Here is a 12,691-nt window from a genome sequence, read left to right as displayed (position 1 = left end):
ATTGGATTGGAGGGTGAGGGCTAGGGCCCTTCCCCCCAGAAATGTCCAGGAACTTGCAGGTGCTTTGGTGGAAGAGTGGGGTAACATCTCACAGCAAATACTGGCAAATCTGGTGCAGTCCATGAGGAGGAGATGCACTGCAGTACTTAACGCAGCTGGTGGCCACACCAGATACTGACTGTTACTTTTGATTTTGACCTCCCTTTGTTCAGGGACACATTATTCCATTTATGTTAGTCACATGTCTGTGGAACTTGTTCAGTTTATGTCTCAGTTGTTGAACCTTGTTATGTTCATACAAATATTTACCCATGTTAAATTTGCTGAAAATAAACGCAGTTGACAAATGAGAGGATGTTTCTTTTTTTTGCTGAGGTTAGAAGCACAATCATTTCGCGATGACATCTTGCGAACCATGTGTATGTGACCAATAACATTTGATAACTACTGGGCATGCAGACACTGTGGTCTTTTTACGAATGAAATCCAAATCCATGACCAGCATTCTTTCTCGAAATGGCCTTACTGTAGTGAATATGACGTTCTGTGTCTTTCCCCTAAAAAAGCGCCCAGTAGATTTGGTGCAATTGCACAGTGGATGGCTGACTTTTTCCGACTGCTTATGCTTTTGGTTTACTTACGGTAAGGTGGACCCGCAGTGTCCAGTATGGTATCAGGTGATCCACTAACTACGGAGCGTAGGCTGACTGGTGAAAAATGCAAAATGACATGTAGCAAATGTTGGAGCGTAATTCATTCACCTTTTCGGATCAAATATTGAATTTAATCACATCATTGGAGCTCCAATGTAACGATCTCGTGCTAGACCTGGTACGTGAAGGTGGATTTTTTTGTACATTTAAATTGATGAAATACCACATTTGCAGAGGAAAAATATTGGCCACACCAACATGGGGCTGTGCTACAGTTTGCGTCCCCGGCTCTTCGGGGACCTGAGCGGGTCTATTTCAAACGCTACCTCGGACTCGGATCAGCCGCCAGACCCAGCTGTACCTTGCCGAGCCGGGGGAACTCGTCAAGAGGACACAGGGGGTTATGGCGAGACCTCGTCGCTCCGAGACGGTAGCAGCCAAGTACGCCATGGGGACACAGTCAAGCTCCCGCCCAGGGAGCCCCGCGGTAGAGACAACACGGGCACCGATGTAGTGCTCATACAGAACGGAGGCGGAGTAGGCAAGGGAACGGGCAAGGACCGCAGTCGACGAATACAGCTGCTGCAGAAAACAACCAGCACCCAAAAACAGAAAAACTGGGACAAACTGCTGGTGGAGGAGAAGGAGGCCGAGAGGGAGGCGAAGAAAATCAGCAAGAACATTGACAGGGCGTTAAAGGAGCTCAAACGGGAGTACAAACAGACACATCGGCTGCTATTACTGGGTAGGTTGGCACATTATTTGAAGATTATTTAACCATCTCCATTTTGTCGTGAACTGCGGCATTTCAGGTCGCTAGAGAGGTCAGTGCTGCGTGTGCTTATATCACTCCCGTTTTCCACGTTAAATGGTATCCCCGGCAGTCGTCATTTGACTGAACTGAAGATGGACGTTGAATATCATAGCCTACTTCATCCTCTACGTCTGCCCAGTTTTACCCTTGTCCTGTCTATATCTTTCACGTCGCGATCACTTACTAGTTGGAACTAGGAAACTCTAAAACGTTCGATTTTTCTAACTGGTTGTAGTGTCATTTGGCAAGTCGCAAATGTCTTAGTTCTGACTAGCACGTGAACGCGACATCATATTTGATTGCAGTTACAGTAACACTAATGATGATCGGGTTGTTATTGTAACGCATCTTAGTTTCATAACACACACACACACACACACACACACACACACACACACTAGCATAAATATGAAGTGTAAAATATGGATGCTACAGTTGGCTGACCAGTGGCTAAAGCCCAACACTTTAAATGTAGAAGATGTACACAGTTTTTTAAAATTTTTTAATTGGCTTTTATTCACATGAAGTTTAAAATGATTCCTTCCTCTGGTCTTAGCCATCTGCACCCATATACATATCATCAATAGAATGGGTCTCTCCATTCAAGTCAATAATGGCATAATGGTTGGACTGGCAGCCATTGTAAATGTACCCTGAGTTTACCAGTCAAATTGCCAGAGTAACACAAGCCTTTTCTATAGATTCTATCTCCATGTCTGCACCACCCATTGCCTTTACACAGCGTGGCCTTCTCTATGTCAATGTGTTACCCAGTGTGTCAGTGCTGTGGGAAAAGTGGCTTCATCGGATCATAGAATAGTGGGATTCTTTCAAAGTAAATCTAAACAGTTTGCTGACAAGTGGTTTAAATCCATATAGGGGTTTATATTGCCTCATTCAAACAATTCCATTCTTTTGGTTTCTCTCAACCATCCACCACACTATCCTACTCTTTATTCATAGGGGCCATTCATCCACACTACCCTACTCTTTATACATAGGGGCCAACTATCCACACTACCCTAGTCTTTATACATAGGGGTCAACCATCCACTCTACCCTAGTCTTTATACATAGGGGCCAACCATCCACACTACCCTAGTCTTTATACATAGGGGTCAACCATCCACAATATCCTACTCTTTATACATAGGGGCCAACCATCCACACTACCCTAGTCTTTATACATAGGGGTCAACCATCCACACTACCCTAGTCTTTATACATAGGGGCCAACCATCCACACTACCCTAGTCTTTATACATAGGGGCCAACCATCCACAATATTCTACTCTTTATACATAGGGGCCAACCATTCACACTACCCTAGTCTTTATACATAGGGGCCAACCATCCACAATATTCTACTCTTTATACATAGGGGCCAACCATCCACACTACCCTAGTCTTTATACATAGGGGCCAACCATCCACAATATTCTACTCTTTATACATAGGGGCCAACCATTCACACTACCCTAGTCTTTATACATAGGGGCCAACCACCTACACTACCCTAGTCTTTATACATAAGGGTCAACTATCCACACTACCCTAGTCTTTATACATAGGGGCCAACTATCCACACTACCCTAGTCTTTATACATAGGGGCCAACTATCCACACTACCCTAGTCTTTATACATAGGGGTCAACCACCTACACTACCCTAGTCTTTATACATAGGGGCCAACTATCCACACTACCCTAGTCTTTATACATAGGGGTCAACCATCCACACTACCCTAGTCTTTATACATAGGGGCCAACTATCCACACTACCCTAGTCTTTATACATAGGGGTAAACCATCCACTCTACCCTAGTCTTTATAAAGTGGGGCAAAAAAGTATTTCGTCAGCCACCAATTGTGCAAGTTCTCCCACTTAAAAAGATGAGAGAGGCCTGTAATTTCCATCATAGGTACACTTCAACGATGACAGGCAAAATGGAAAAAAAAAAAAAATCCAGAAAATCACATTGTAGGATTTTTAATGAATTTATTTGCATATTATGGTGGAAAATAAGTATTTGGTCACCTAGAAACAAGCAAGACTTCTGGCTCTCACAGACCTGTAACTTCTTCTTTAAGAGGCTCCTCTGTCCTCCACTCGTTACCTGTATTAATGGCACCTGTTTGAACTTGTTATCAGTATAAAAGACACCTGTCCACAACCTCAAACAGTCACACTCCAAACTCCACTATGGCCAAGACCAAAGAGCTGTCAAAGGACACCAGAAACTAAATTGTAGACCTGCACCAGGCTGGGAAGACTGAATCTGCAATAGGTAAGCAGCTTGGTTTGAAGAAATCAACTGTGGGAGCAATTATTAGGAAATGGAAGACATACAAGACCACTGATAATCTCCCTCGATCTGGGGCTCCACGCAAGATCTCACCCCGTGGGGTCAAAATGATCACAAGAACGGTGAGTAAAAATCCCAGAACCACACGGGGGGACCTAGTGAATGACCTGCAGAGAGCTGGGACCAAAGTAACACAGCCTACCATCAGTAACACACTACGCCGCCAGGGACTCAAATCCTGCAGTGCCAGACGTGTCCCCCTGCTTAAGCCAGTACATGTCCAGGCCAAAACATCATGCTTTGGGGCTGTTTTTCTGCAAAGGGACCAGGACGACTGATCCGTGTGAAGGAAAGAATGAATGGGGCCATGTATCATGAGATTTTGAGTGAAAACCTCCTTCCATCAGCAAGGGCATTGAATATGAAACGTGGCTGGGTCTTTCAGCATGATAATGATCCCAAACTCACCGCTCGGGCAACGAAGGAGTGGCCCTCGTAAGAAGCATTTCAAGGTCCTGGAGTGGCTTAGGCAGTCTCCAGATCTCAACCCCATTGAAAATCTTTGGAGGGAGTTGAAAGTCCGTGTTGCCCAGCAACAGCCCCAAAACATCACTGCTCTAGAGGAGATCTGCATGGAGAAATGGGCCAAAATACCAGCAACAGTGTTTGAAAACCTTGTGAAGACTTACAGAAAACGTTTGACCTCTGTCATTGCCAACAAAGGGTATACAACAAAGTATTGAGAAACTTTTGTTATTGACCAAATACTTATTTTCCACCATCATTTGCAAATAAATTCATTAAAAATCCTACAATGTGATTTTCTGGGTTTTTTTCTTCTCATTTTGTCTGTCATAGTTGAAGTGTACCTATGATGAATTACAGGCCTCTCATCTTTTTAAGTGGGAGAACTTGCACAATTGGTGGTTGACTAAATACTTTTTTTGCCAACCATCCACCCTAGTCTTTATACATAGGGGCCAACCATCCACCCTAGTCTTTATACATAGGGGCCAACCATCCACCCTAGTCTTTATACATAGGGGCCAACCATCCACCCTAGTCTTTATACATAGGGGCCAACCATCCACCCTAGTCTTTATACATAGGGGCCAACCATCCACCCTAGTCTTTATACATAGGGGCCAACCATCCACCCTAGTCTTTATACATAGGGGCCAACCATCCACCCTAGTCTTTATACATAGGGGCCTTTTATATGTCCATACAGTATTTTACTCAGTGTCAGTGGTGTGGGAAAGATGGCTTCATCAGGACCTTATAAATCACTGGGTGTCCACCTTATTCCTCTTTCTCTCTCTCTCTCTGAAACGGCTGAACTGTTCAGATGGGAGGGGGGGGGGGTCGGACTGTAACTGTTCAGATGGTGGGGGGGGTTGGACTGTAACTGTTCAGATGGGGGGGGTTGGACTGTAACTGTTCAGATGGGGGGGGGGGGGTTGGACTGTAACTGTTCAGATGGGGGGGGGGGTTGGACTGTAACTGTTCAGATGGGGGGGGGGGGGGGGGTTGGACTGTATCTGCTCAGATGGGGGGGGGGGTTGGACTGTAACTGTTCAGATGGGGGGGGGCTGTGGTTTTCATTACTAGAGGGCCAAAGTTTCCACTCAGAGAAGCCAGTGGCTTTTATCAAAGACATCAACATGAAGTCGTAGAATACAAGACTTAACTTTGAGACGTCTTCTTGAGTGTCTTTTCAGCTCACTAGCAGAACCCTGTTTTACTCACTACACTGGTCATCTATGTGGAGAACCCTGTTCTACTCACACCACTGGTAATCTATGTGGAGAACCCTGTTTTACTCACAACACTGGTCATCTATGTGGAGAACCCTGTTTTACTCACTACACTGGTCATCTATGTGGAGAACCCTGTTTTACTCACTACACTGGTAATCTATGTGGAGAACCCTGTTTTACTCACTACACTGGTAATCTATGTGGAGAACCCTGTTTTATTCACTACACTGGTAATCTATGTGGAGAACCCTGTTTTACTCACTACACTGGTAATCTATGTGGAGAACCCTGTTTTACTCACTACACTGGTAATCTATGTGGAGAACCCTGTTTTACTCACTACACTGGTAATCTATGGTGAGAACCCTGTCTTACTCACTACACTGGTAATCTATGTGGAGGCAAATAGGAAGGATCACAGGCTATTCATTACAGTACTAAAGCATGGGACAACACTATTTTTAAGGGGGTTGTTAAGGGTTTATAACTAGTTGATCGACTTATTAACGAATAAGTTATTTATTGCCCAATCAGTTTTAACATAGTAGTGGAGGACTATGTCTCTATGTTGATTAAAAATGGCCAAAACTGATCGTAGACCAGCACTCCTACTCTGAGATGCTTGATACGTACGGCCCTAAACTACATTTAAGCAGAGAGCCCAGTTGAGTTCCTCTCCTTGATAGGCTCCAGGCCCTCCATTAGGCTTGGTCGCTGGTATTCCGTATATACTGTAATCCGGGGTATTTGGAAATAGCCACGGGATGCTTTTTCTATAGCATTTGAAACTATGTCATTTTCTAATCAATAAATTATTTGTAGAATTGATACTTTTTTAAAGTAAATACCTACAGTCAACTTGTGCAGTACGTTGGGAGATGAAGCAGAATCCGTTCTTCATTTCACCTCTTACTTTTCATAATGTATCATAGTTCCCCCAGGACAGTGGTTCCTGTCACGTGTTTGTTTGTAAATTGCACGACGGGAGGAAGTGGGAACAGGGGAGTCCAGCTGTGTGTTGACAGGGGTGGTGTTTTAAATTGAAAGTCAGTGTTATTTTGCTTCAATAGAGTGATCGGGGACGTACAACTATAGTTTTCCTTCACAGAAAACACATTAGTGCAACACATTCAACATAAAAAAAGCTTCCTGTTCATCAGATAACAGAAGTGCCGACGCTATTTGGCTGGCAGCCACACAAGTAAATACAATGAAAAAGCAAGGTCTTTTTTTGCAAAATTATGTATGGCCGTCATATTTCTAATGTCTATCATGGAAAGAATGTAGCCAGCTACATTTTCCTAATGTTTTGCTTAAAGTTAATCTTGCATTTTACGCCCAGAAAAGTAGAGAGAAAAGCAGGCCGGCTACACCCAGAAAAGTAGAGAGAAAAGCAGGCCGGCTACACCCAGAAAAGTAGAGAGAAAAGCAGGCCGGCTACACCCAGAAAAGTAGAGAGAAAAGCAGGCTAGCTTCACCCAGAAAAGTAGAGAGAAAAGCAGGCTAGCTTCACCCAGAAAAGTAGAGAGAAAAGCAGGCTAGCTTCACCCAGAAAAGTAGAGAGAAAAGCAGGCTAGCTTCACCCAGAAAAGTAGAGAGAAAAGCAGGCTTGCTACGCCCAGAAAAGTAGAGAGAAAAGCAGGCTGGCTACACCCAGAAAAGTAGAGAGAAAAGCAGGCTGGCTACGCCCAGAAAAGTAGAGAGAAATAGTAGGCTGGCTACACCCAGAAAAATAGACTGGCCACACCCAGTAAAGTAGAGAGAAAAGCAGGCTGGCTACGCCCAGAAAAGTAGAGAAAAGCAGTCTGGCTATGCCCAAAAAATTAGAGAAAAGCAGGTTGGCTATGCCCAGAAAATTTGAGAAAAGCAGGCTGGCTGCGCCCAGAAAAGTAGAGAGAAAAGCAGGCTGGCTACACCCAGAACAGTAGAGAGAAAAGCAGGCTGGCTACGCCCAGAACAGTAGAGAAAAGTCAGAGACGTCTGCTGATAGAACGCCAGTCGGAGAGACGGCTGCTGATAGAACGCCAGTCGGAGAGACGGCTGCTGATAGAACGCCAGTCGGAGAGACGGCTGCTGATAGAAAGCCAGTCGGAGAGACGTCTGCTGATAGAACGCCAGTCGGAGAGACGGCTGCTGATAGAACGTCAGTCGGAGAGACGGCTGCTGATAGAACGCCAGTCGGAGAGACGGCTGCTGATAGAACGCCAGTCGGAGAGACGGCTGCTGATAGAACGTCAGTCGGAGAGACGGCTGCTGATAGAACGCCAGTCATAGAGACGGCTGCTGATAGAATGGCCATTCGTGAATTCTCATCTGAGTTTAGAAGTGCAACAGAGGCTCAAAATGTGTCTAAACCCGAGCAGAAATTACAAGAAGCATGTTAGATCTGTGACATTTATTTTGAATTTGATCTTTTTTTCTGCATGAAAAATGGAGAACTGTGTTTAACTTGCTAGTTTTCTCAGTAGGTGGCTAAATTAATAAGGAATCAGGGCATCAAATAAATTTGCTTTCTGCCGTGTTTGAGAAGTCAAAGCCTTTTGGATGAGTTACGGAAAATATTCAGACCCCTTGACTTCTTCCACATTTTGTTTCTTTACAGCCTTATTCTAAAATGTATTACCCACAATACCCCATAATGACAAAGACAGGTTTTTAGAAGCTTTTGCAAATGTATCTAAAAAATATTTAAAACATTTTAAATGACAATTGCATAAGAATTAAGACCCTTTACTCAGTACTTTGTTGAAGTACCTTTTGGCAGTGACTTTTGCCTTGAGTCTTCTTGGGTATGATGGTACAAGTTTGGCACACCTGCATTTGGGGAGTTTCTCTCATTCTTCTCTGCAGATTCTCTCAATCTCTGTCAGGTTGAATGGGGAGCGTTGCTGCACAGCTATTTTCAGGTCTCTGCAGAGATGTTCGATCGGGTTCAAGTCAGGGTTCTGGCTGGGCCACTCAAGGACATTCAGAGACTTGTCCCGAAGCCACACCTGCGTTGTCTTGGCTGTGTGCTTAGGCTCGTTGTCCTGTTGGGAGGTGAACCTTCTCCCCAGTCTGAGGTCCTGAGCGCTGGAGCAGGTTTTAATCAAGGATCTCTCTGTACTTTGTTCCGTTCATCTTTCCCTTGATCCTGATTAGTCTCCCAGTCCCTGCAGCTGAAAAACATCTCCACAGCATGATGCTGCCACCACCATGCTTCACTGTAGAGACGGTGCCAGGTTCCTCCAGGCGTGACGCTTGGCATTCAGGCCAAGAGTTCAATCTTGATTTCATCAGACCAGAGAATCTTGTTTCTCATGGTCTAAGAGTCCTTTAGGTGCCTTTTGGCAAACTCCAAGCGGGCTGTCATGTGCCTTTTTACTGAGGAGTGGCTTCCGTCTGGCCACTCTACCATAAAGGTGGAGTGCTGCAGAGATGGTTGTCCTTCTGGAAAGTTCTCCCATCTCCACAGAGGAACTCTGGAGCTCTTTCAGGGTGACCATCGGGTTCTTGGTCACTTCCCTGACCAAGGCCGTTCTCCCCCGATTGGTCAGTTTGGCCGGCTGACCAGCTCTAGGAAGAGTCTTGGTGGTTCCAAGGCTCTCTCTCTGGTGGGTTTGTCTGCAGAGGGAGAGGCGCTCCTCTTGGGCCTCTGGGTCGTGAGAGGAACAGCCAACATGGGCTTCTTTAACTTCTCAGGAACAGGAGGCTTGCTCTGTGGATAGGAGCAGAGTCAAACAACACACTAACCCTATGTCTCAAATCCCACCCTATTCCCCATACTGTAGTACACTACTTTTGCCCCAAAGGTTGCTGGATCGAATCCCCGAACTGACAAGGTAAAAGTCTTTCGTTCTGCCCCTGAACAAGGCAGTTAAGAATTACGGAGGCCACTGTGTTCTTGGGGACCTTCAATGCCGCAGAAATGTTTTTGTACCCTTCCCCAGATCTGTCTCGACACAATCCTATCTCGGCGCTCAACAGACAACTCCTTCAACCTCATGGCTTGGTTTTTGCCCTGACATGCACTGTCAACTGTGGGACCTTATATAATCATGTCCAATCAATCCAAATCATGTCCAATCAATTGAATTTACCACAGGTGGACTCCAATCAAGTTGTAGAATCATCTCAAGGATGCTCAATGGATTTTTTTTTTTTGGGGGGGGGGAGTTTTGGTGCATTAACCCCCAAACCCCACACCAAGCCTACCCCAACGACCAGTTATAGTAACAGCAGGAACACCACCATCTAGTGGTCAGAACCTGGTAATTTCAGGAACACACCATCTAGTGGTCAGAACCTGGTAATATCAGGAACACACCCTCTAGTGGTCAGAACCTGGTAATATCAGGAACAGCACCATCTAGTGGTCAGAACCTGGTAATATCAAGAACAGCACCATCTAGTGGCCAGGGGTGGTGGTATAGACTGATACTGTATATTGGTTGGTGGTGTGGACTGATACTGTATACTGGTTGGTGGGGTGGTGGTGTGGACTGATACTGTATACTGGGTGGTGGTGTGGACTGATACTGTATACTGGTTGGTGGGGTGGACTGATACTGTATACTGGTTGGTGGGGTGGACTGATACTGTATACTGGTTGGTGGGGTGGACTGATACTGTATACTGGTTGGCGGGGTGGACTGATACTGTATACTGGTTGGCGGGGTGGACTGATACTGTATACTGGTTGGCGGGGTGGACTGATACTGTATACTGGTTGGCGGGGTGGACTGATACTGTATACTGGTTGGTGGGGTGGACTGATACTGTATACTGGTTGGTGGGGTGGACTGATACTGTATACTGGTTGGTGGGGTGGACTGATACTGTATACTGGTTGGTGGGGTGGACTGATACTGTATACTGGTTGGTAGGGTGGTGGTGTGGACTGATACTGTATACTGGTTGGTGGGGTGGACTGATACTGTATACTGGTTGGTGGGGTGGTGGGGTGGACTGACGCTGTATGTATACTGGTTGGTGGGGTGGACTGATACTGTATACTGGTTGGTGGGGTGGACTGATACTGTATACTGGTTGGTGGGGTGGTGGTGTGGACTGAGACTGTATACTGGTTGTTGGGGTGGACTGATACTGTATACTGGTTGGTGGGGTGGTGGTGTGGACTGATACTGTATACTGGGTGGTGGTGTGGACTGATACTGTATACTGGTTGGTGGGGTGGACTGATACTGTATACTGGTTGGTGGGGTGGACTGATACTGTATACTGGTTGGTGGGGTGGACTGATACTGTATACTGGTTGGTGGGGTGGACTGATACTGTATACTGGTTGGTGGGGTGGACTGATACTGTATACTGGTTGGTGGGGTGGACTGATACTGTATACTGGTTGGTGGGGTGGACTGATACTGTATACTGGTTGGTGGGGTGGTGGTGTGGACTGATACTGTATACTGGTTGGTGGGGTGGACTGATACTGTATACTGGTTGGTGGGGTGGACTGATACTGTATACTGGTTGGTGGGGTGGACTGATACTGTATACTGGTTGGTGGGGTGGACTGATACTGTATACTGGTTGGTGGGGTGGACTGATACTGTATACTGGTTGGTGGGGTGGACTGATACTGTATACTGGTTGGTGGGGTGGACTGATACTGTATACTGGTTGGTGGGGTGGTGGTGTGGACTGATACTGTATACTGGTTGGTGGGGTGGTGGTGTGGACTGATACTGTATTCTGGTTGGTGGGGTGGACTGATACTGTATACTGGTTGGTGGGGTGGACTGATACTGTATACTGGTTGGTGGGGTGGACTGATACTGTATACTGGTTGGTGGGGTGGACTGATACTGTATACTGGTTGGTGGGGTGGACTGATACTGTATACTGGTTGTTGGGATGGACTGATAGTGTATACTGGTTGGTGGGGTGGACTGATACTGTATACTGGTTGGTGGGTAGGGCAGATACTGTATACTGGTTGGTGGTGTGGACTGATACTGTATACTGGTTGGTGGGGTGGTGGTGTGGACTGATACTGTATACTGGTTGGTGGGGTGGACTGATACTGTATACTGGTTGGTGGGGTGGACTGATACTGTATACTGGTTGGTGGGGTGGACTGATACTGTATACTGGTTGGTGGGTAGGGCAGATACTGTATACTGGTTGGTGTTGTGGACTGATACTGTATACTGGTTGGTGGGGTGGACTGATACTGTATACTGGTTGGTGGGGTGGACTGATACTGTATACTGGTTGGTGGGGTGAACTGATACTGTATACTGGTTGGTGGGGTGGACTGATACTGTATACTGGTTGGTGGGGTGGTGGTGTGGACTGATACTGTATACTGGTTGGTGGGGTGGTGGTGTGGACTGATACTGTATACTGGTTGTTGGGATGGACTGATACTGTATACTGGTTGGTGGGGTGGTGGTGTGGACTGATACTGTATACTGGTTGGTGGGGTGGACTGATACTGTATACTGGTTGGTGGGGTGGACTGATACTGTATACTGGTTGGTGGGGTGAACTGATACTGTATACTGGTTGGTGGGGTGGACTGATACTGTATACTGGTTGGTGGGGTGAACTGATACTGCATACTGGTTGGCGGGGTGGACTGATACTGTATACTGGTTGGTGGGGTGGACTGATACTGTATACTGGTTGGCGGGGTGGACTGATACTGTATACTGGTTGGCGGGGTGGACTGATACTGTATACTGGTTGGCGGGGTGGACTGATACTGTATACTGGTTGGCGGGGTGGACTGATACTATATACTGGTTGGTGGGGTGGACTGATACTGTATACTGGTTGGTGGGGTGGACTGATACTGTATACTGGTTGGTGGGGTGGACTGATACTGTATACTGGTTGGTGGGGTGGTGGTGTGGACTGATACTGTATACTGGTTGGTGGGGTGGTGGTGTGGACTGATACTGTATACTGGTTGTTGGGATGGACTGATACTGTATACTGGTTGGTGGGGTGGTGGTGTGGACTGATACTGTATACTGGTTGGTGGGGTGGACTGATACTGTATACTGGTTGGTGGGGTGGACTGATACTGTATACTGGTTGGTGGGGTGAACTGATACTGTATACTGGTTGGTGGGGTGGACTGATACTGTATACTGGTTGGTGGGGTGAACTGATACTGCATACTGGTTGGCGGGGTGGACTGATACTGTAT

The 12,691-nt window shown here is 46.3% G+C and overlaps 1 protein-coding gene across 2 annotated transcripts in view; it reads left to right on the top strand.

The window, feature by feature from the left end:
• Nucleotides 1-630: 630 nt before the first annotated feature.
• Nucleotides 631-12,691, top strand: part of LOC110508251 (guanine nucleotide-binding protein G(olf) subunit alpha) — a 136,322-nt gene continuing 124,261 nt past the window's right edge. For both annotated transcript variants that reach the window (XM_036966055.2, XM_090226014.1), the window contains exon 1: nucleotides 631-1,398. In XM_036966055.2, the coding sequence (XP_036821950.1) occupies nucleotides 912-1,398 (487 nt within the window). In that variant the 5' untranslated portion in view covers nucleotides 631-911. The remainder of the gene's footprint in view (nucleotides 1,399-12,691) is intronic.

The sequence above is a fragment of the Oncorhynchus mykiss genome, chromosome 28 (assembly GCF_057628025.1).
Source record: "Oncorhynchus mykiss isolate SJ-2025 chromosome 28, ASM5762802v1, whole genome shotgun sequence".
Lineage (NCBI taxonomy): Eukaryota > Metazoa > Chordata > Actinopteri > Salmoniformes > Salmonidae > Oncorhynchus > Oncorhynchus mykiss.
This window is presented reverse-complemented; position numbering and strand designations above follow the sequence as displayed.